Raw genomic sequence first — 22,691 nt, 5'->3', positions numbered from 1 at the left:
GGTTTAAATTGTTTGGAGCAGACGCTCCCCCTGGTGCTCTATTTTGTAGTGCGCAACACAGTACAGTCAACAACAGAGAAAGTTCTAAGGGAATAAAGGAAATTATTATTGAAAATATTTTTTAAAATTTGAAATTTCATTTAAACAGCAGCTTTGAGTAATTTCGCCATAATGAAATTGAATAAATTTTCAAGAAACCTTTTTTTAAAAGTCTGATCTACCAGCAGTAGCAAACCCTGAGGAAAATAGGGGGAAATTGAAAGTTTTCAGTCAGCAAAACCTGAAGTCGGTTCTTCCCCAGGTGTTTCTTGTCCAAAACTCCCGTGCACCACGTCGTTCCTACAAGGCCACATGACTGTGAAGAAGTTGTGCTGCAGACTGACTTAACCGGCTTGGGTTTTTTACAAAGACCTTCCTTCCATCCACCAGTTCAGACTTGTAGCTGCTTTGGTATTCTTACAGCCCAGTGTTATACCTACATATGCATAACTGTGCCTTGTGATTTCACTGAAATTAAGTCTGCCTAACAGTCTCTGTGCGGTTTTGTGACCTGCTATGACTTGAATTCTTACGGGTTTTCTTGTAAAAGCCATCACGGCAATTTTGCTTCTTTTCATTCACATTCAATCAATTCAACACATTGAAAGCTCACTGCTAATGTAAAAAACCTGTTCCATAAATATCCTCCACTGTGTGGCTGGGATTGAATTCACACTTCGATAAAGCATTAAAAAAGTGAGCTCTTCACGGTAAACACTGTACAAGCAGCACACGCTTCTGCAGTCAGTGTTGCTCCGAACTTTCTCAATTTGATTTAACAGAACAGACGATGTGGTGCCCTTTTTAAGTCTTGAGCTTCCTCTCTTGCCACCAAATGCATATTTAACCCGTTAAGAGTCAAAAAGCAAAGCTGCAAGACAGGCAGAACGTAAAAATAGCTAAAGCGCTATTACATATAAAAGCTTGTAAAACTGGAGGGGTTCCGGGGGTCGCACAGAGCACACTGTGACCCCCACGCGCACCGGGCTGTCGCGACGCCGGAGTCGGGACTCGAACCCGCGGTAACGATGGGATGAGGGCGGATGTTCGCGTGTGCGCATGCGCAGCGCCGGCGGAGCGGTCACGTGGCGGCCGGGCCGAGCCGAGCCGAGCCGAGCCGAGCCGAGCCGAGCCGAGCCGAGCCGAGGGATGTGGCGGCTGCTGGAGAAGGTCCCGGCGGGACGGGCGCTCGAGGTGAGCTCCCCGGGGGGCAGGCGGGACAGGGTGCTCCCTCCGGCACCTGTGGGGGAGGCAGGGCCTGCCGGCGGCGCGGGACCGCCTCTCCCGGTAGGCCGTAGTGCCAGAGGGCAGTGCTCTGGGAGACTGGAGAGGCCCGCGGGCAGTTTGGGTTGTGCCGTGCTGCCTGCCAGCCCCGGTGCACGGGCGACTGAGGCATCTCAGCAGGACTGTGATTGTGCGCGCAGCGGTTCAGTCCGAACATAAATCCAGCGTGAATCTGAATCACGTTGTGATTTCTGTGGCCGGAGCCCGAGAACTGCCTTTAAGGGAAAAGAGAGGACAATTCATATTCTGGGAGTACCTGTTCGGGGCTGGCTTTTCTTGTTGCTGGTTTGTTTTTTTGTTTGTTTGTTTGTTTTTCTAGTCTGGAAGCATTGAGGTAGTTCCTAGTGGAGGGAGGGCTGACAGCTGAATTGCTCGATCAGTCGCATATGCAGAATTATAAATGGTGTATCACATCGTTTCAGTTCCTTCATAAGGTAGTTGATGGCATCTGTGGCCGTGCGTATCCTCGGTACCAGGATTATGGTAACATTTGGAGCTTGTCAGAGTGGATGGAGGTTTTGGAAGAAACTATGACGTATTTCAAAACTGCAGTTGGCAAAAATATGTCTGATGAAGAGGTAAGGGCTCATCCCTGGTTAGCCTTGAATTCGAGAGATTATAATTGGGTTATTAGTTTTGTAGTTTGTTTAATCCTAAAATATTTTTATACTGTAGGAGTTGAGTGGTAGTGGATTCAGCCTAAATAGGTAGAATGTAAGCAGCATTTGGAGATACACTAAGATAAACTTCTACAACAAAAAACGAAATAGATGCTGATTTTTGAGTATTTCTAATATCAGAGGATACTTGTTAAAGTACAGGTGTAATCTCTTAAATTGGTATATTGAGTACCAGATTAAATCTGTTTATATAATACTGGCAATAAAACCAATTCACGTTCTTGTTTGGTTTTCTTTATTCATTAGTACTGCATTGAAGTGGTGTAAAATATTGCCTGTATGTAAATAAATTTTGTATAAATCTAACTGAATGGAGGACCATGGGATACAGGGACTGTAATTCAGTATGGTATGAACTTTGAAAAATCTTGTTCTGTTATTAGAAATATCAGTTCTCATCTCTTACATTCTGTATCTGCCCCTATTCTGACCATCTGCTAGCAGCTGGGTCAAAGAAAAACACCTGTGTAGCCTTGGGGTCCTCCCTGCATCAGTATTTCTGTTTCAGCTGAGCTGATATCTTTAGCCTCTGCCCTGATGCTGAGAGACTTGCAGACCGAAACCTGAGTTGTTTAGGGGTGTGATGTTCTTTAGATTTTAGGGTGGCATGTAAGAAGTCTGCTAAAGCCTCTGTTCTCTGGTGTCTTTTAATGTAAATTATTCTTTTGGTCTCTGTATGTTGCTGTGGTAAATACTGACTCTTAACTATCAAAGAGAGCAGTCGTAAAGGGCAGCTAGCAGCTTAGATGTTTTAGTTATTGCAGGTGGTATATGTTACTTCTGTGTTTCATAGTACACGTAATTACTGGTTTTATTTTTATTTTTGTAGGCTGCTCAGCAGATAATTGAGTTAAATTCAGACTATCAAGAAGCAATCACAAAATGTCTGAAAGGTAGAAAGGAAGAAATCAGGAATGCCCTAGTAGAAAATGTACATGGAATCTCTTCTGCCCAGCTGCAGGATTTTGACTGGCAGTTAAAGGTGAGAGTGATGCCTTAATGTTGTTGAAAGAAATGTTCTACAGCAGAGAAGTAACTTGATACAGTCCCATTAGGCCTGCTTCCTCTGCAGAATAGTTCAATTTTTATAGTATTGCAAAAGCACATTAATGGCTGATGCAAAAACACATCAAAGACCTGCCAGAAATTTGTATAAACTGCAAATGTAAATTTTAAAAAATTGTTTTATTTTGTTTTCCCCCTCTTTTAAAGCTGCTCAGGGAGACTTGGTGCTATTCATGAACACCTGAAGGTTTTGTATGCTGTTACAATTTTGAGGCATGAATAAACAGTATTTTTTTCTCAAAGGAAGAAGAAGTATATGCTTAATTTTAAGATGAGTTGACTGATTCAGGATAAGTTTTCTTGGCTTTCTTCAAATGTTTATATTTTTGCAATGGACGTTTAATAATTAGTTTGAAGTAATTTATCATAAGACTTTCTATTTTGGTAATAAGCCACTGATAACGTGTTGCCTAAATAAGGATGGTGGTTTGAGGTTATGAAGACATTTTGTTTAAATTAAGCTCAATCAAATACATTACTTATACTGTTTATATTTTTGGTTAGACTGTGAGAGCTGTTAAATAGTTTTCCATATTTACAGGAGTGCCCAAAAGAGCAGTGCCCAAAACAGAGAAGCTTTTGCAAGAGCACATGTGGCATAATGTGCTTTAGATGAAATGTTATTTGGCTTGATCGCTTGCTAACTGCATTTACTGCTGGCAAAAAATATGTACTTATGTGAACTCTTGTTTTTTGTTTGTGGCTTCTTCTAAATTTTTCTTCTAGAATTTTTTGAGTTTCTTTCTATTTTGTGATACAAATTTCTGGTACATGTCTGAACTAATATTTTTCTTAAAATCATTTTTTTTTCCCTTGAGCTGGTTATGATTTGTTTTTTCACTTGACATGATTGAACCCTACTGCATTCTGTTTTCTAAATAAATAAGATAGGTATGTACAATACTAACCTATAATACTGTCTTTTTAATGCATTTTAAAAGCCTTATCTATGCTAGAGTGAGTATCAAAGTCAATAAAAAAGAAAGCACAATTGGCATGTAACCTGCATCAGCATTTATCTAATAGGGTATCTGACAATGTGTTTGATCAGCTGTGGAGTGTTCAAAACTGCATGAAGGTCTCCTGTTTTTCCCAACAAGCCCATTCTGTAAGACCCATCTTATTGATTAGAAGACCTGTATGAATATAGCAATTTCAGAATCTACGTAATTCATTAAGAGCCATGATCAAATATATCCTGTTTTCATCTAGAACACCAAAATGTGGCAGCCAAGAAATTTAGCCAGTTGGTTATTGACAAGTGTATATGACAAGTCTGTGAAGAGGAGGTCTTTAGTCAGTATATTGTTGGTAATAATAAACAAGCAAAAATCCTAATAACAGAGGAAAAAAATGTGAAAACAGCAGAGATTACTTGTTTGAAGTATATTTTGTCATGCTGATGTTTGTTCTGATATTAGAAGTTCAATATAAAATACAGATGTGATACTATGAAAGACCAAAAATTTAATGGCTCCACCTTACGCTTCATTGTTGTTATGTCAATCTGCATAGCTTGCTCTCTCCAGTGATAAGATCTCCATGCTGCAGATGCCACTCCTCAATCTTGATTTGGATGTGAGAGAAAATGGTGGAATTAAACCAATTTCTATAGAGATGAATAAGGAAGAGTTGCAGAACCTAATAAATGCACTGGAAGCTGCTAATAAGGTAACTTTTACTGATTTAATCTTTTGTTCCTGACTTGTTATGTACTGATGTATTTTAAGCAGAATTTGTAGAATCATAGAATAGTTTGGGTTGAAAAGGATCTGTAAAGGTTGTAGTGAGTAGGGACATTATTCACTGACTCCGGTTGCTCAGCCCTGTCCAGCCTGACCTTGAATGTTTCCAGGGGTGGGCTATCTGTGTCCAGTGTCCCACCACGCTTATTGTAAAAAAATTCTTCCTAGTATCTAGACTAAATCTACTTTCTTTAATTTAATATGATTACCCCTATCCTGTGCTGAAAGACTGGCGAGAAGTCCCATGTTTCCCTTAGCTTCACAAAATGTTAGTGTCTGGGAGAGTTACTTGGTTCGTATTAAGTCCTTTAATTTCCATGGCACAGTAAATCAGGAAGAAAGTTATGAAGATTACAGTATAGTAAGAATAGAATTTCAAGTGAAGCCATAAGGCTTTTGAAACACTGAAGGTCTCAGATTTTTTAATAGAAAAGGCTAAGGAAACTGAGGATTATAAGAAAATGGTGTTTGCATGAAATTATGGCCCTTAAGAGCTTTCACAGCTTGCTTCTGTATGGATTTTCTTCCCTGCAAAACTAAATAAAAATAATACGTGCGCGAGGATTCTTTCAAGACAGACTTCAGTGTTCATGTGCCCTTTGTTCTGCTTGAGGGTCTGTATGGAAGCTATGGGATGTGGTCATCTCCATACTTAGTTCTGTGGGCACACGAGGAGGAATTCACTTTAGAATTGGTCCCTTGGCTCTGCATTGTGCAGAAGGAATCTTGCTGGACCTGGACTTGCTGTTCTGCTTTTTGATTACAGGCAGCTTGAAGAATGGTTTGAGTGCACTAAAGGGTAAAGAAAGGTATTTTAAGTGATGGTTGTGTGAGACTGTAAAAGAGTTGAGAGAGGAATGGTGTGCTGTCCAGAGGAAAGAAATGCTTATTCATTTGCGTATTACATTGAAACAGAAAGCAAAAGGTTTATTTTCATAGGCTGCTTAAGTTTTGGTCTTAACCAACTTTAATCTCATTCCTTTTCTCCTTTTTGAAGGTTGTCTTACAACTGAAATGATGGAATTCAGATCAACAGTATCTGCTGGTGATGGCTCCCCAAATGATTTGGAGAAAAAAGGTGTTTACTGCAAAATGAGAAGTTTTTGGTGCTGTAAAATACTGAAGACAGAAGACTGTTATTACTTGTGAGCAAATTAACTACTAATCTTTCAATAAAAATAATAAATTAGTTTATCTATTTGACCAAAAATATGAAAATCTAATGTACAGTTGCTTTTAGTGGTAAAGATTTATAGATGCTTGAACGAGAATCACTTACAACATGTGCCATATTTGTTTTGGTAAAACTTTGGCAGTGACTACACAGGTGCCTGGTAAAACTAAGGCATCTTGTTTGCATTGTGTGTTACTTTACCTAAACTGCTGTGCTAATAAAGAACGTGAGAGAGTATTTGTAGCATTAATGTATTTATACTTGTAAATATGGTAAATAAACACCTGACTTTGTGTGTGAAAAATTGTAGTAGAGGTTATTTTTTGATTTATGAATCACTAGGCTCAAATCTTTTTAGATGCTGGGGAAAATCACCTTAACAAACAAAACCATTGTAGAACGACAGAATAGTTGAGGTTGGATGTGAGCTCTGGAAGTTATCCTGCCCAGCTTCATTGCTCAAACAGGGTAACCTAGAGCAGGCTGCATAGGGCCATCTCCAGTTCTCTCCAGTATTTCCCAGTGACTGAGGCACCACAGTCTCTCTAGGCAACCTGTTCAGTGCTCAGAAGTTGCAGAAAAAGCAGGGAAGCTTTATTCAGAGTACAGTTGGGAGGGAGTTTGCAGCTTAGTTTTTTATCTCTTAGTTGATAGCTTTTCAATTAAAAATACTAATGTTTTCAGAAGGGGGTGCAGTGCTGCAGAGGAGCTGACCTATGTAGACTATGAGAAAGATATTCCTAGCTCACTTAATGCAAGAGATAATTGGTAAATTCTACTCTAAACTTTCCTGAATCCAGATGGAGTTTTGACTGTAGGGTGTCACAAAAGTTAAAAGCCTTAACACTAGGGAAGGATATACCAGAAATATGGTTTCTGCTATTTATTAGACCATTTATCCATACATGAAAAGCAAATTATCTGTAATGCTTATATAAATACCAATTTGTGATTCTTATTGTGTATGTCTTAGGTGAGTTTTCTATAAATAATAAGGCAAATTATTGATGACTTTCTTCATAGTTTCAAAATCAGGGTCTTGAGTTTATTCCACTGTATTTTGTTGTGCCATAGGTTTTCATATAGGTAAAGTTTAATACACTAATATAAAATAATGGACTTCACCATACTGGTCACAGAAGAGGACAAGGAGCTCTTGTAGAAAGAACTTTCTGTAAAAAAAGGACTTTAATGGGTGTAAGGGATAGGAAACCTAAATATATTGTTTCACTTTTATTATTACCAATACATTTAATCAGATGTACATGTTCAGTGTCAGCAATTGAAGAATTAAAAAGTGTGGAGAAGTGGGTAAAGAGTTGTAAGGATGAAAGAGTGGAAGATGTATTTTACAGTGAAAGGAATGCAACCTCTAACAGGTATGGCTTGATCATAGCCTTGAATTTCCATAAGCATCAAATTCCATTATGGATCAAATAACAGATAAAGGCCTTGTATAAATGGTCCAAAATTCAAGCTAAAAATCAGGTTGAAATTGATAAGTGTTTAATTTTATTAAAAATCTGGGAATAGTTGCTGCAGGTTGTCCAGTAGCAAGTGTGTTAGGAGGATGCAGATTTTTAAATTGTGAGTGTAATGAATAAATTGACCAAGTCTATTTATTTTATTTACAGGTATATATGTGCTGACTGTGCTTTTTCCTTTCCTCTAGACCTAGTATTTTATAGAAGAATATGGCCTTATATGTTTAAATGTTCCATGTATTGTCTGATGCATGTCTGAACGTGTAACTCTTGCCCACGTGATGGGCATGTATTGCTAAAAGGCTTTTCTAAAGAAAAGGAGTTTTATTTTTTATTGTTACCATGCTGTTTTTATAATTTAGGACAAAAGGACTGGAAACTGCTTTTATTTATAGTAGCAGATTTAAGAACAGCAATTTATTTCATAAAAGTGTACGCTATCATTTGGGATGTCATTTGGACAGAAGAAACTTGTGTGCTGATGTATTCATACAATTTATAGACGTACTGTGAAAACTAAAAAACATTAAGTCTGTACTTCAATGAAAGGTGGATATTTAAAACTAATTTTTAGTGTATTGCTGAAGTGACCTTTTGTGTTGCTACTTCTTAGTTTTCAAGATCAACTGTTCAAAAATACAAAATAGTGGTATTTTCTCAACAATTAAAAGGCCACAAATAGTAACTTCCATTTTTATATACAACCAATGAAACTTCTGTTGCAGAATCTGCTTTATCTCTCACTGATAGAAAGCAATTTTTTAAAATGTAGATGCTGCTTTAAATATTTCTGGCTTTTTCTTAATCATAGACTTAAGAGTATTTACCTAGCTTCATTTTAAATTCTCTAGCAACCTATGTAATAATGGATTTCTAATTAAGAGTATCTGGTGGCATTCATTCTCTAGTATCCTGTATTTGTCTATGCTTCACTGCGGCACTGAAAAGGCTGAAAAATCTTTTTTCAATGTTTTTTTTGCTTTAACAAGAAGACAGGTTTCAGATACTGCTGTTGTTGACAGAAATAAATGTGCAATGAAATGCTTTTTTTTATAGGTGTTAGACTTTATTGAAAATCTGAGGGTTTTTTTTTTATATAACCATCAAAATTATGTTTCTAAACGGGAGCATAAACATCACCATGTGAATGGCTACAGGGGAACAGGAGCACCAGTTGACAAGCAGTTGAGAGCTAGAAGTTGAAACACAGCATTGCATTTGAAACGTGCATCCTGACCTTACACCTCAACAGAGAAATGTAAGGCACATAATGGCCTCCAGCAGATGGAAGAAAAAGGACCAAAAAGACCAGAGAAGAGAGCTTGCTCCTTGTACCGTCTGTCAGAAAATGGTTTTTTTCTGTCTTTGCTCAGAGGATTAGGTACTTCTGTAATATGCAAGGTCTCCTGTTGTGACAGATAAGGCATTTGTGGAGGCTACCAGACCAGATTAAAGCAAAAAGCTAGAGCTTTCACAAGACCCATTAACACTGGTGTCATCTTCATTTACACTTTGGTGAATGCAGGTAGACATGAGCAGCTAGCAAACCTACACAGGACAGAAGCATCTGAAACCAGCTTGTGCCCAGGAGCATGTCAGTCAAGTGTGCCCAGCCATGCTCCCTTCCTGGCTGAGGAGCAGCAGGATGGGTAAAGATGTTGGCATTACATTTCCATACAGAGGTTTTCACAGGGCTCTGACATGCATGTCACAGGCCCTAGAGGAACTGTTTGCTGGGACCAGAGTTTAATAGAACTGCACCAGTAGCAAAAGCTGGGGAGAGTTCATGGTGTGAGGAGCCCCATGCAAAAGGAAACTTGAGCCTGTGACAAAGAATTAGCCCAAAGGTGTGAGAGTTTAGAAGAGACCCCATTAGCATTAAAGAACTGAATTTTGTCCTTGATCATCAGCTCTATTTGCCTATGTCTGTATTTTCCTATGTTCTCCCATGTGTAAACTCATTCTGATTAACTGGCTACAGCATGTGGAATAGCTTTGGAGTTTGCACATCCCACCATGCTAACTGGTAAATAGTGTTCCCAGCAGATGCTTCCCCTTTGGCCCAATTCAAGAACATGGGTTCCTATTCTCCCAGTATTTACCTGGCAGAGCAGCTCGCTTTTGGGTCCTGCAGTGGCATGGGTGAAAAAAACAACTAACCATCATAAATACATTCAAGAAATCTCTCTGGTTTTGCAGGTACAAAGGAGAGACCTCTTCAGTGTGTAATTTACACCAGAAGCAAAACTTTGCACCAGAGGCTTTTTGAACCAAAAGCTAATGAAATCAGTACCTGCAATATAATAGACACACCATAGGAAGTTTTAATTTCACCACCTAGAAAGCACCTACAGAAATTCAAATTTGAATCAGAACATCTGCATCTCTTGATGCAAAATGTAAAAGTGAATTATAAAAATAATGTTACTTGCCCTCCACTGGCATTCACTGCACTTTTCCGTGTTTCACGGAAATCTTCCCTTGATTTCAGAAAAACCTTTTTTTTCTCATATCAACCATATCAGCTTTGATCTTGATATGCTAAAGGGAACCAGAACTGCATCTGAACAGCAAACTGTCAGTATGGAATTGACTATTGTTATAAAACTGCTTTTGCAACAAAGCAATTATATATGCCAATAAGCTGTTTTTAAAAATATCTAAATAAGTCTGTAGAACATTTCTGAGTTCTGAAGCAAACCTTTCTGATGGGAAACATGTTGAGACGTAATTATGCTTTTTTCTGAAAGGTGGTTTTGAGAACCATTACCACCCTGTCCTGAAGTATGCACATTTTGCTATAATTTTGATTTGTGAATTAATATTTATAGTGCAGTATCAGCAGTTAAGTGTTTTTCACTCTTCTAGTACTAACGAATGCTTTCATAAGTGCATCAAGGTAGTCCATATTTTTTTTTACTTCTTTATATCAACCTCAATTGCATTTGGTGGTATGCACTCCTTCCTCTGTAAAATTTTAGTTCATACTTGCTTCAGGGCTTCTCCAGAAAGACCAAATGACTCCTACCAAAATCTAGAAAAGGAGGCAAAGATCACAGAGATTCATTCTTTGGACTTTTGCAGGCCTGTGTGGAGAGTGCTACATAGAGAAGGCTCTGGCTATTTTTAAGCATTGGGTTACTCAGCTAGTTTAGCTAATAGAGTAATGAAAGGCACTGGAAGGTGTGGGGGGTTTTCCTAAATAGGAACTGCTACAGGTCACAGAGACTGCTTTGGTGATGAGCTGTCTGTGGGGAAAGATTCCTAGCATCCTTTAGATTAAATAAGTTTTTTTTGATGACTACAGTAATTTTTTTGGGAGGGTAGGGTGAAAGGCAGAGGTTTCAAATCTGCCATATTTCTTTGATATTGTTTTAAATGGGAACCAGAGCAACATTGAATCATCTAATGAGAACTGCTGTTAACTTCCTTTGTAAAACCCAATCCTGAATTCTTTACCTATGCCAAAGGCTCATTCAACTCTTTGTTGAAATGATGATTTGCTGGCTTTGTTTCAGAAGTGTTAGCTACACTACACAACATTCAAAGTTTCCTCTGAAAGTCTAAAACAAATCAGGTAATATGTTGTCAGCTAGATGAAAACAGCAAATGACATTTCAGAGATAGGAACAAGGAAACTGGTATGTTCACAGATGTGAATGAGATGGCTGATGTCCCCAAAACGCATGATCTGCTAAAGGAAACCATCTTTATTACATTTTTTGCAGTGTGATTGATTTTATACTTTTGCTTGAGACTGTGCAGGTACAGAAAGCCAGGGATGAGTTAAAAAGAAACTGCTCTGAGATCTCTAGCAATATGACGTGCTTCTGCTGCCATGTAATTATTTTAGTTCCTCATTGGTATTCCAGGTCATTTCTTAGATTGACACCAGCATGAGACAAGAAGTGATGTTTTTGTAATTCTGGGAGACTCAAGATTATTTACAAAATAATTGAGAAACACACATGTCAGGGAGCAAACAGCATAAATGGAGTTAACTCTGCAATCCAGGGCAGGAGGCAGACCAAAGTCACCTGGTCTTCTTCTAAGAAATGCCAGATTTTTTATTTGTCACTTAATTCTTTCACCCTGTGCATATACATTTCAGCATTATTACATGCTGAAATTCACTATTCGTGTGTGATCTCTTGCCTTCCTTGGGCTGCAGGGTGGTTGGTTGCCTCCTTCCATGGAGGTAGGAAGAATGGTGCAGTCACAGATGTGGGGAAATCATGCTTTGTAATACAGAAACCATTTAAAAAGTATTTATTTACATAACAGATATAATCCAGTCCTTTTTCTGTTGTTGTTTTTTTCTACTAATACTCCTAAGGACATGTTAGCAATGCATCCTCAGTATGTGAGAATTCATGAGAACAGGCTCCTTGGTGATGGGAAACAGCTGGTGGAACACAGCCCTCAGGCCCTGGGTGACTTTCCTTGTGGTTATGTCAAGAAATCCTCCACTTCAGTACAAAGGGAAGAAACATTTCCTGTGAGGCTGAACAAGCTGAACCAGCAGATATTCTGAAATAGCAACCTCTTTGCTCTTCAGTGGTAATATAAAGCAATGAAATGTCAAAAATATTCCTGTTTCACTAAAAGGACTATTTTTTGTGTCTAATAAGGCTGGAGTTTGTCAAGTTTCTTTCTGCCAGAGAAGAGGGGTGGATTAATGTGAGCCTTGTCCTCTGCTAAGCTAGCTGCTTTGTTGCAACTCGTAGGAATGTAGTATGTCAGATCCTTACTGTTCTTTTAGCTTTTGGTTAAAATTATCGAAGGATTCAAATATTGCTGGGACACACCCATGTAGGCACACAAATATACACGCTCAGGGACAGTAGAAACTCTCAGCCTCAGGAAAACTAGCCAAAAATTACTTCCAGTATGAGAAGCTGCACAAACTGCATGGGAGTTTAGCTAAAACCCAATTAGCAATAGGAACTTATCTATGCTGGTCTTGAAGACTGGTTCCTCAGGGTTGGAAAACTGCTGAAGCACAACAGTGAGGAATCTTAGCGTTACAGCATTATTCACCTTTATTGCATGAAGCCAGCCAAATTACTCCAACCTATTGAGGGGAAGAGATGGCTTCTTTTGTGCTCCATAATTTCTAGCTCCAGATGGCAGTGTACCTGGGTAACCCATAAACACACTCCTTTTGCCATCCTGTGCCACTAATAGCCACTGGCTTTTCCTTGCTGCCAAGCTATTGCTCTCAGGTGAGAAATGTTTTCTTCTGCTTTTTTGTCTAGAAGTAGTTGTACCTACAGTTAGTGGCTCTTGCCTCTGTATGTGATGGGTTACTAGTCCCTGCTGCCGAACTTTGCAGTGAGAGCTGGCAGCTGTTTCTGACTCGAGGCTGTGGGTTCCAGCTTTCAATGCAGACAGGCCCTGGTGTGTGCTGCTCAAAATGGGCTGCAGGGCTGGGATTTGGATAGGTAGCATGTGCTCAGTGTCTCCTGGGGCAGAAGGGTAAATCCTCCTATTTTGAAACATGCTTTACTTGAGGAGTTTTGTTTTGTTAATGGCTTTTACTCTGCTCCTTTTTTTTTTTTTTTTTTGGAACTGTACAATATAACTTCTTTTAGTCCATGTACCCATCAACTGTGTCAAAAGTATCAGGCTAAACCATGAACTAGAAAAATATGTGTACACACATGCTGGGGGCCTACAAAACAAATACTGACCACCAGTAAAGCTGATCTTTGTTCTTGTAATCAAAAACAAAGGATCAGTTCTTTTTACCCTATTTTTTTTAATGTCATGTTGGATGTTGGCTCTTCTAAAATGTTCACTGTAGCTGTAAGAAGAGGTCATAGTGTCTCTTCACCACTGGATCAGCTGGGCTTAATTACTTACCTGATGTTCTGTCTGTGAATATCTTTGGGAAATCAGATAGTACAAAACGTGAGTCACGGATGACTGCTATATTTTACACTACAAATCTGCAGAATGCATTACTTTCTTTGAATTATTTTCTTTGAATTAGTTTTTCTGTATAAGCACAAAGCAGGCAAATTCAATGGCTCATGGAGTTATTCTGTAAAGTCTTGCGCCAGTTCAAAGAATTCAAAACTGTTTAATGGGATATGTGTTTGCAATGGACAGCACATATGGTCCTACTGCTGTTTCCTTCCTGGTTTTTGCAGTTATGGAAAGTCCAGTTGGCATGACTTCCTTATGTTCTCTGTATCCTGTATTTTACAACACAAAAATAATATTTTTCATTTCCACTGAAATATTCTTGATGTAAACATTGCTTAAGTATGATTAAAAACTCAATCAATCCCACTTGTTCCATATGGGATCCTTGTTTAAAAACTATGTGGAGTTGTTTCAAGGAGGGGATAGGCATACATAGCCTATTCAGAAGAGCCATTTGTCTGAATTAATATTTGTCCTGAACCACCTCAAGTTGTACTTAATGGCTGATTAATCTTGTAAAATTGTGCAACTCTTTAGTAGACTGGAGGTTAAAGGATGTAGCAGCAGAGAGAAGACATCTGAGGACACCACCACTGTGCTCCACTGAACTTGGGATGAGACCGGGACTTTGGAGCCCACAGAAAAATTAATAGTTTCAGACTCCCTTAGATCAGCAATATCAAATGCCTGGTTTGCAGCCTTATAATTTTGTAGTGATTAAATTAAACCTATTCCCTTTCTTATTTGATAATTCTGTGATTCTACTGCATTCTGCGGAAGTCTGCTGCACAAAGGGAAGGGGCAGCAGGCCCTGATCTGTGAGAAGGTTCAGGTCTTGCACAGGGTGACAAACCATAACATGTAGGAGGGTTTAATTTATTATGATGCTCTAATGAAAGAGATTGCAATGTCAGTTGGCAGTAAGGTCATCAGATGACCTTACTGCTGGGCAATGAGGAACTACTGAAGAAGTTTTCCACATCACTTTTTTGTTTGTATCCTGACCAATGTTTCTTTCTGTACCAGCTTCCATTGATTACACCACCTCAGTACTTACATAGACACTATTGGTTTGTATATCTTGATTCTCCAAAAAGTATGAAACACTTGCAATATGAAAAAAAAATTAAGTGATAATAGTTTCAATGAAGTGGTATGTTAGGCAATATAGTGTCAGTGCTGTTTGTTAACAATTGGTAATAGAGAAGGCAAATAGATAGAAGATAGCTGACCTATTGCTTCTCAGTTGCATGGAAGTTGCTAGTCCTTTGCCTGTGGCTCCTTGGCTGGAGTTGTGTCAGGCAGTAGGCAGCCAGGTGAGAAGAGGCAGCTCCACAGGAGGAGTGCACCCAGCATTGCCAATGTGCTGTGAAACTCAGCTGCATGTCCTGGTTCTCAGTGGAATAAAGAAATCTGAAGGAAACTGCAGAAATTTCCTCAGATCTGTTCCCAGACATCCACCGACTTTTGGGAGAATGTTGCAATTACCAGCCACTGGAAAGCTGGGTGTTGGGAAAAACCTTGTGTTTTTCCGCTTTTTAATACAAAATTACATATGGCAGAATTGTTCTCATAAATATCAACTTTTCTACTTTGTGGAAATAACAGAATTCCATTGAGATCAAATCAGCTGAATCCTTGCTTGGAAACTCAGTGGGATTTCTCTCTGCTACCCTTTCTTTCTTTTGAAGATCTCTGCCTCTGTATATGTTATTTGACTTCTCCTTGAGTGATACTTCTTAAACACACTATGGAAATACTTCCCATCACAACTGTTAAGTTTGAAGTGAAGCATGGTGCAATAGTTATAATCCTTTCAACTATAATTTTTTTCAAATTTCTCTGCACTCTAAATGGTGAAAGACAGTGACATAGATACTACTAGTAGTTTGACTGTGTTGTTTGGAAGCATGCTGCTGTGAGCTGCCAATATGTGATAAGAAATACAGTAGGACAAATTTCCACTTAAGAAGAAATTAAATTGGGCACAGAAAGGTCATGGGTGATGCATAAACTTTGTAAAAATCAAGGTAGAGTGATTTTTGTCAAGATGCTTCTTAAGACCTGATCTGTATATTCTGATCTAAATGTTGTGACCCTGGATTTTTTTTTTAATTTTTTTTTTAAGCTTGAATCTAGAAGTGTTCCATGGTGGAGTATCTTACATTGAACATGGAACATTATAGCTACTGCAGTTCCTCAGAGTTAATGACAGAGAGACGGAAAAGAAACAAGTCTAATTATGTTAGTTTGTGGTAACATTATTGCATAATTTAGTGGACATAATACAGCCAGTAAACAACATTGAAAAGAATAAACATGATTGGAAAGACCATTCTGGACCACTTGTCTATCAGGTTAACATCAGTCAAATCAGGGATTTTGACTTTGATCTGGGATGCCCTCCTGCGTAAGTGTCCTTTTTTATGGAGCCTGTGCCTGTCCAGAGCACTCCTGTTGTAGAGGTCTCTGCTGGAAGGGGCTCTTCTGTACTCCAGGTTGGCACTGTTGCACGTGTACATGGTGGCTCCGGGGTCACAGAGGCTCGTGAACATATCTGAGCTGCATGCATCACTTCGTATTTCAAGTGCTCTGAGAATCATGTTTCCATAGTCATCATCAACCTGTGTCAAGGAAGGAACGTGGGTTAGACAAGTTCCTCAGCCAGCCCAAGGTGTTTCTCAGATGGACCTTGTGGCTCTAGTGTCAAGGTGCTCCTGGGGCTGCAATGACAGTCCTGTCTGGTACAGCATTCACAGAAGTGAAAAGATACTGAATACACTTTCCTGACTAGTGTGAAATTAGCTATTCAACATCTAAGCACCTTGCATCCTGACTCGGCTTCTTGGTCTTGTAATTCAGTTAACTGGCTCATCCTATGTGAACTAAGACTTTTGTAATTTTATCTTTTGCTTGGATCATGGCCTTTATGAAGTACTGATTTTTAAAGTCAGGTGGCTGGCACCTGAAGCTTTCACATACTCAAAGTGAAAAGAAAATGTTGCTGTCTCTGCCCATTTTAAACATTTTTTGACTGTTGTAGTGCCTCAGGTTAGTTTCTAAAAGTTTTGTAACAATGGGTTCATCATATGAAGAGCACGTAGATACACTTGTATTTTATCAATTATTGTAAATATTTGTGATGAGAATTAATTTTGGGCAATTTACTATATTACAGGGATGAAATCATAGGATACCATTAACTTGTTCATGTGCATATAGAATAATCCATTTTATTCAATGCAAACTTACATTCCATTGCATTATTTTGTGTTGGTACCAGAAGCAGTAGTTTCAAATATGTTTGCCGCTTTATTTGTGCTATTAGTCAGAATGCTTTTTTAAATACCTAAGCAAAGAACTGGAAACTGCAACCAGTATGTACATGTCTGGCACAAACAATTATATATATGCATATATTAAGTATTTTTGTATCATTGCTTTCTTATGTATGAGTGTGAATGAATTGCTGCATTGCTGTGAAGTTTTATTCTTTTCACAAATCTTTAGTTTTCTGTGCATTTGTAGTGAAACCTCTTTTGAAAAGTTTTTGTTGTATTTCCAGGTTGAATTCTGATTTCTTCATAAAGACTTAATAGGTGTTTCAAATTCACAGACATTTAAACGTCCACTGTAGCTCTTATGAGGGAAATATACATCAGAACACAGGCCTCTCAAATGAAAGTTCAAGGTCTTCACCTTGAGGCTTGAATATTAATGTTGTTTTTGATAAACTGTGGTATTGGACCTATCCCAAATTTAAAACAAACTCCATCATGTTCATGGACGCCTTTATATCAGGGAATAAGGTATTAATTATAGACAATATCTAGTCTTGTGAAGCAGCATTGATATGTAGTGCTTTGTTTACACTCTGAGCTTTACATTTTTAGTAAGACATAGCAGAGATGGGAAATGACCTACAGCAGATTTGAAGTATGTCCAAGAAAAAATTCCAAACAAAACACATAGGGAATCCCAGTCTTTGTGGGTTGCTGCAAAGGAAAGATGGGAGCAAAGAAAGTTTCAGTTCCACATGGCAATGGGAAAGATGTTCCTTCCTATCACCAGGAGAAATCTTTGCATCATTACTGATGGCATATTTGCACTGTGCCAGACTCAGAACTTAGCAAACTGAAAGCAAAGCAGTGAAAGGACTATTTGTACAAAAGCCATGCAAGAGAACTGTGGGGTAAAAAGTCTTTTAAGTGAAGTAGTAAGTCATCACAGATAGAAAATGGTTTAAGTCTGAATGGTTTAAAGTCTGGTCTAGAAATTGATTCTGTATGTGCTGAAATGAGCATTCAGTGGCAACAGCCCAGTTCCCACCACTGTTTTGGTGGGAAAAGCTCACATGTTCTGGGTTTAGAAAGGCCAGGTTGTCACAGATCAGCATAGTGTTTCAAACGTTTGCTTGAGATATGAGCTACCCAGTTCATATGTTTTAGGTCAGTTCTTCAAATTTAAGAAGAAGGAAGATTTAAGCTAGGGTCTTCTCCTCTCCAGAGGACTGCCATAACTATGGCACTACTCATTTACTCTGAAGATCTGACATTTTTTCAGTGGAGAAACCCCAGTGATCTCAGAGCTGTCTCTGTGTAAAAAGATTTTTTTTTTAATTCTAAGAAGTTTTAATAGGTCAATCTTTTCTTCCCAGTTTTATGAAATATCTCTTTGAGCTGTCTTTGATTACATAATCTAATGTGTAAGTTAATTTACTTCAGTGTTATAATAATAGTAACAATAATGCAAGCATTATTAAGCAGTTATTATGACTTTTTTTGGGGAAAAAAACCTTGTAGCTGCCTACACTCTGAAGTGATTCACAGGGATCTTTCTTAAACTAATATATCCTGACAATTTGTTTGAGCCAAGCAGTGTCTGAATTCCTGCTCTAAGCGTTTTGAATGAACCTGTTATTTTAAAAATGAATTTAATTTAAGCCCTTTTAGGCAAGATGATTTGTATATCATGAAGCAAGTTGGTCTTCGAATGGCAGTCTTTGCAATTCAGAGCAAAGAGCCTTACACTGATATTGACTAAATCAACTCATGGAATTATAAAAGATGTTCTTATGTACCTGGTCAAATGCCCTGTGCAATTTCCCACATAATTAAAACCCCTTTCAGTATATTTTGAAGTTCACTGCAAAGTATTAAAACTTTTGCAGCTGATCTCCTGCTGCTGAGCCAGCGACCATGCTGAAATCTTTCTCTTCAGATGAACTTGGTTCATTATAAATCTAATTGTAACACTAACTCACACCTCCATCCAAGTGAAAGACCACCCCTCACTGGGCATGTGCTCCATATTTTATTGACTCTAAGAGTGAAGTGAGAGAATTTTACACCGATTAACAAAGATGTGTATGACTAGAGCCCTTCAAGTTCCACCTAAAATGTAAAGAATCAGGATACAAATAAGTTGGCAATGGGGAAAAGTTAGGGAAGACTCCATTGTAACTACTGGCACTGGTCGATGGGCTGAAACCTGTCTTCTACCCCATAGGGATGCCTGTTGGGTAAGAATCACGCTGTGTGGGCTGACTGCTTTCACTGGGGATTAGAATTTGTCTGTGTATTGCTTTAAATATGTTTTTTGCAGTCAGATACTATCATTGGCAATCCTTGAACCTTAACATGTCACATTTTTTTATTAATAAATAGTGATATTCCATAAGCTGTTAAAGAGTCCTTCCCAGGTGCTGGCAGTGGGTAACATACTCAGATAAAGAGAAGGACCCACTAAGGGGTCATAAACTGGGAAGACCTGCCAAGGGGTCTCCCTTGGGCTGTCCCTGACTAAGTCAGTCAAACCACCCCGTGATCCAGCAGGGCAGTTCAGTGAAGGGTCCCCCTAACAGGACACTGACAGACTGGTGTCAGCTTTCCTGGGGCACCGACAGGCAAATCAAACACTAAGGGTTGAATGAATGTCCCCACACCAAGGGGGATGAAACCTCCTTTTTTCACTTGACACTTAAAAAATGAGTTTCCTGCATAGGATCATCAAATTACATTGTAAGTGTAAACAGTTAAGTAATAAAAAGAAAACAACCCAAAGCAACAGGCCTGTACTGACCGCATAAAAAGTAGTCAGACAACTCTAGGGGAAGTGCATGTTAGCATTCCTTGACAGAGAATGGGTCTCAAATTCTTAGTGCTGTCCGGAATTAATTTTTACCTTCTTTTTTTCTTTCTTTTTTTTTTTTTTTTAACCTTAACAACTGGGAGATAAAAGGTAAGAGCAGCTGTTTTATCTCAATACAAACCCATTGCTTCTTCCTCTTAAGATGAATGACTCAGGGCCATGTTACTCAAACAGGATGTCTTATTGGAACAAATGCTGTTGTGTTACCACAATCTGATCTGCGAAGAAACAGCTTATGCTCAGTAGGGCTATGCTAATTTACAAGGAGTTTTACTTGAAGGTTAAGATATTTGTGTGGTTATGTGCTTCCCCTCTTTTTCTCCTTCCAGTAGCCACTGTATTGGAAAAGTGTAAGTTTTCCTCAGAGTCTGTGGCTGGTCTCTGGCTTTCTATCCAAAGTATTTAGTGTTTCACAGGACATTTGAAAGGAAAGTGTGATTCTGTGTAGAACTGGGGAGACAATCTATTACTTGCCTTGTGTTGTCATTTATGAACCTTTTGATGGGGTGGCCCCTTTCCCACTCGTATTATGATTATATCCTATCTTTTTTTCATACTTCAGAGATACCTTCTGTGTAATTACTATTCACACTATAATTGTCTGGGGAAAGAGAAACTGTTGCCTACATGGACTCTCTAAACATTTTCTTGCTGTGTGGTTTTTCCTATTTATCCATAATTATGGTGATGTCTGTGACATCTAGCTTTGACAAATGAAGAAGGAGATATAAATAGTCTTTATGCTTTATTCGGAAAAACAGAAAGATTGTTTACTACAAATTAATACTTTTTTATATTAAAATTAAAAGTGGCATAAATTGTGAAGCTGGAGAGACTTTGTTTCCATCTTCTTCAGTCTGTAGAGCATGGAACAGCCACCTATGAAACAGAAGTTCTGTTTCATTTTTCATCTGTCTTCTCTATATTGTTAATATTGTGGTCAGTTTGCTGAGTGTTGCTCACGCATCTAAGGCTTGTGCAATCTGGTGAAGAAATTTGAACTCTTTTAGTCTTTGGAGTTGTATGTCAGATGGCAATGATCAATATCTTCACCTGGCACAAAGAGATGAAGCATTGTTACATATTCTAATAGTTACAGGTCCCTGTATGGATAAGTGGTGTGGGTCAAGAGTAAAAGGGAAAAAGTGCCCTGTAGCTATATATACTTACAACTGTACTTCTTTTATGCTCAAAAAAACCTTTTCCCTGCTCTGGTGCAGGCATTGTAATACCAGTGCAAAATCTCAAAAAAGGGTGGAGAGGGGCAGGGAGCTGTTTCATTGGAGGTCACATAACCTCGCTGTGTCCCACTGCTCTGGTCATGTGCATTCTTCCTGCCAAAGACAGAAATACTGTTGGAAATCAGCATTTTTATGCTGAGTGAAATTAATGTTCACAATGTCTCACATCAGTGTGTGGAACACAAAATTCACCAATATCCATTCATGTGTGTGTGTTTATGTATATGTGTGCATATATATGTATTTAAGGTCACAAACCTGCACTGTATGGGTAGAAAGCAGTCCATTTAAAGCACTCTCAGTCTCAGAATGGGATTGCTCCTCTGAAGTGTGAGCACTTAGAAATCCTGGTACCAAGCATGTATGACTTCCTTTTTCTGTCAGTAAAATGATGGTGAATGCAATGTGGTGGTTTAAAATCTTTCCATCCCATTCTGAGTACCAATCTCAGTGTAATCTTTGCTGCATAACATTTAGACAAAAGCTTTTAGTTATGGGTTATGGTATTTTGTTAGTTAAACGAATTCTCCAAACACATAGGAGAAGAACTTACCTGCACTCTTATCCTTTACTCAGTTCAGTGCACTGGGGTGCATATAGCCAAGGCTGACCTCTGAAGAAGTCTTGATTTCCTCTTCATCATGTGCCTAGCTGTCCCACCTTGGCTGGGTCATCTCATGAGCCTTGAGGTAGCTAGTCAGAGTTTGTGGGTTATGTTGTTTTATCCCCTTCCTTATTTTCCATAGAAATGGATAGACAGTGTTTGTGCACAACAATCCATGCCAGCGTAGCTTATCTCCTCTGCTCTGTGGAAGACAGTACTTTGTGGAGTCTTGGAGACTGCTGATTACCTGAATTGAATTTGTGCCCTCACTGTGATAAAGCATCTCCTACCCAATGGGACAGAAGGCAAATGAAAGTAAGAACTTTTAATTGGCTCATGAGTTCACTGAGACTGAGGGTATGACAGCGCTGTTAATGATGCGTAGCATCTAGAATCTCTAGAATTAATAAGATACCCCAGAATTTCTGAAATGCACTTCCTGATGTGTATATGACACTGTAGCCATCTATCAAGAGGAAGTCTTACTTCTTAGAGTGTTATGTGTTGGTCTCATTCTTCAAACTGAACAGAAGGCTTGAATACGGTTTTGTCTAAATGTTATCACCTCAGGCCACAACAGTAAAGAAGTTTATAGGACGGCCTGGGCGAGATCTCATTAATACTTGGATGTAATATATTGTAAGCAAAACACAGGAAGGAAGAAAAATTTTGGCTCATTAGGATATGTATTTTCCTTGGAGTCAGACTGGGCCAAATACAACTGAGGCTTCAAAGAGTTTATTTCTGAAAAACTGGGAAAAAGTGAAATAGGTTTATAGATGTTTGCAAGTGCTCAGTGATTTATTGCAAAATCAAACTCATCTTCATTAAAACTATGTCCATAGTATTACTTCCTGAAAGTTTTCTGGCTTGCTTATTTTTTAAACAGGGGATAGTTGTGGTGTGCCTGAATTTAGCTGAGGGAAAAATCCTGGAATCTATGAAAGCTGTTAGAATCTAGCAGCAGCATTCTTGTGTTCCTCGAAGTTCAGTGCTACAGGCTTCATTCAGGGCTCACTGAAGCAACAGAGCTTGTCTATGCTTTTCATTTTTGGTGAAGTTTCTGTATGTAAAGAGGAACTTTATTATAAACATTTCTTCTATACCACCTTCTAAAGCACAACAAAATATTCAGCTGAAGTGATAAATATTTTACTTCCTTGTACCCCTTGTATTTCTTCTGCAAGAAATATAAAGAAAGAAATGTATCCTGAATAATAATTTGCATTTTCTGTATTTTCTTACTCTGTTTTCAGCTGAAGATGGAACAGACCATACGTTGCTGTAATCTCCT

At 38.6% G+C, this 22,691-nt stretch overlaps 2 protein-coding genes across 4 annotated transcripts in view; one reads left to right on the top strand and one right to left on the bottom strand.

Moving 5' to 3' along the window:
- Positions 1–1,188: 1,188 nt before the first annotated feature.
- On the top strand, positions 1,189–6,212 carry COMMD8 (COMM domain containing 8). 2 transcript variants are annotated; one of them, XM_062493499.1, is made up of 5 exons: positions 1,189–1,233; positions 1,746–1,901; positions 2,833–2,985; positions 4,584–4,739; positions 5,811–6,212. In XM_062493499.1, exons 1-5 carry the CDS (start codon positions 1,189–1,191, stop codon positions 5,829–5,831), a joined length of 531 nt encoding a protein of 176 aa, XP_062349483.1. In that variant the 3' UTR covers positions 5,832–6,212. The 2 variants fall into 2 exon arrangements, with proteins under 2 accessions (XP_062349483.1, XP_062349482.1); XM_062493498.1 differs by lacking the exon at positions 5,811–6,212 and having other exon boundaries at positions 4,584–4,772.
- A 9,098-nt stretch (positions 6,213–15,310) lies between these two features.
- Positions 15,311–22,691, bottom strand: part of GABRB1 (gamma-aminobutyric acid type A receptor subunit beta1) — a 119,359-nt gene continuing 111,978 nt past the window's right edge. For both annotated transcript variants that reach the window (XM_062493497.1, XM_062493495.1), the window contains exon 9: positions 15,311–16,026. In XM_062493497.1, coding sequence (XP_062349481.1) covers positions 15,676–16,026 — 351 coding nt within the window. In that variant the 3' untranslated portion in view covers positions 15,311–15,675. The remainder of the gene's footprint in view (positions 16,027–22,691) is intronic.

This window comes from Cinclus cinclus, chromosome 5, assembly GCF_963662255.1.
Source record: "Cinclus cinclus chromosome 5, bCinCin1.1, whole genome shotgun sequence".
NCBI classification, from domain to species: Eukaryota; Metazoa; Chordata; class Aves; order Passeriformes; family Cinclidae; genus Cinclus; species Cinclus cinclus.
Note: the sequence above shows the minus strand (reverse complement) of the source record. Positions and strands in the feature narration are given on the sequence as shown.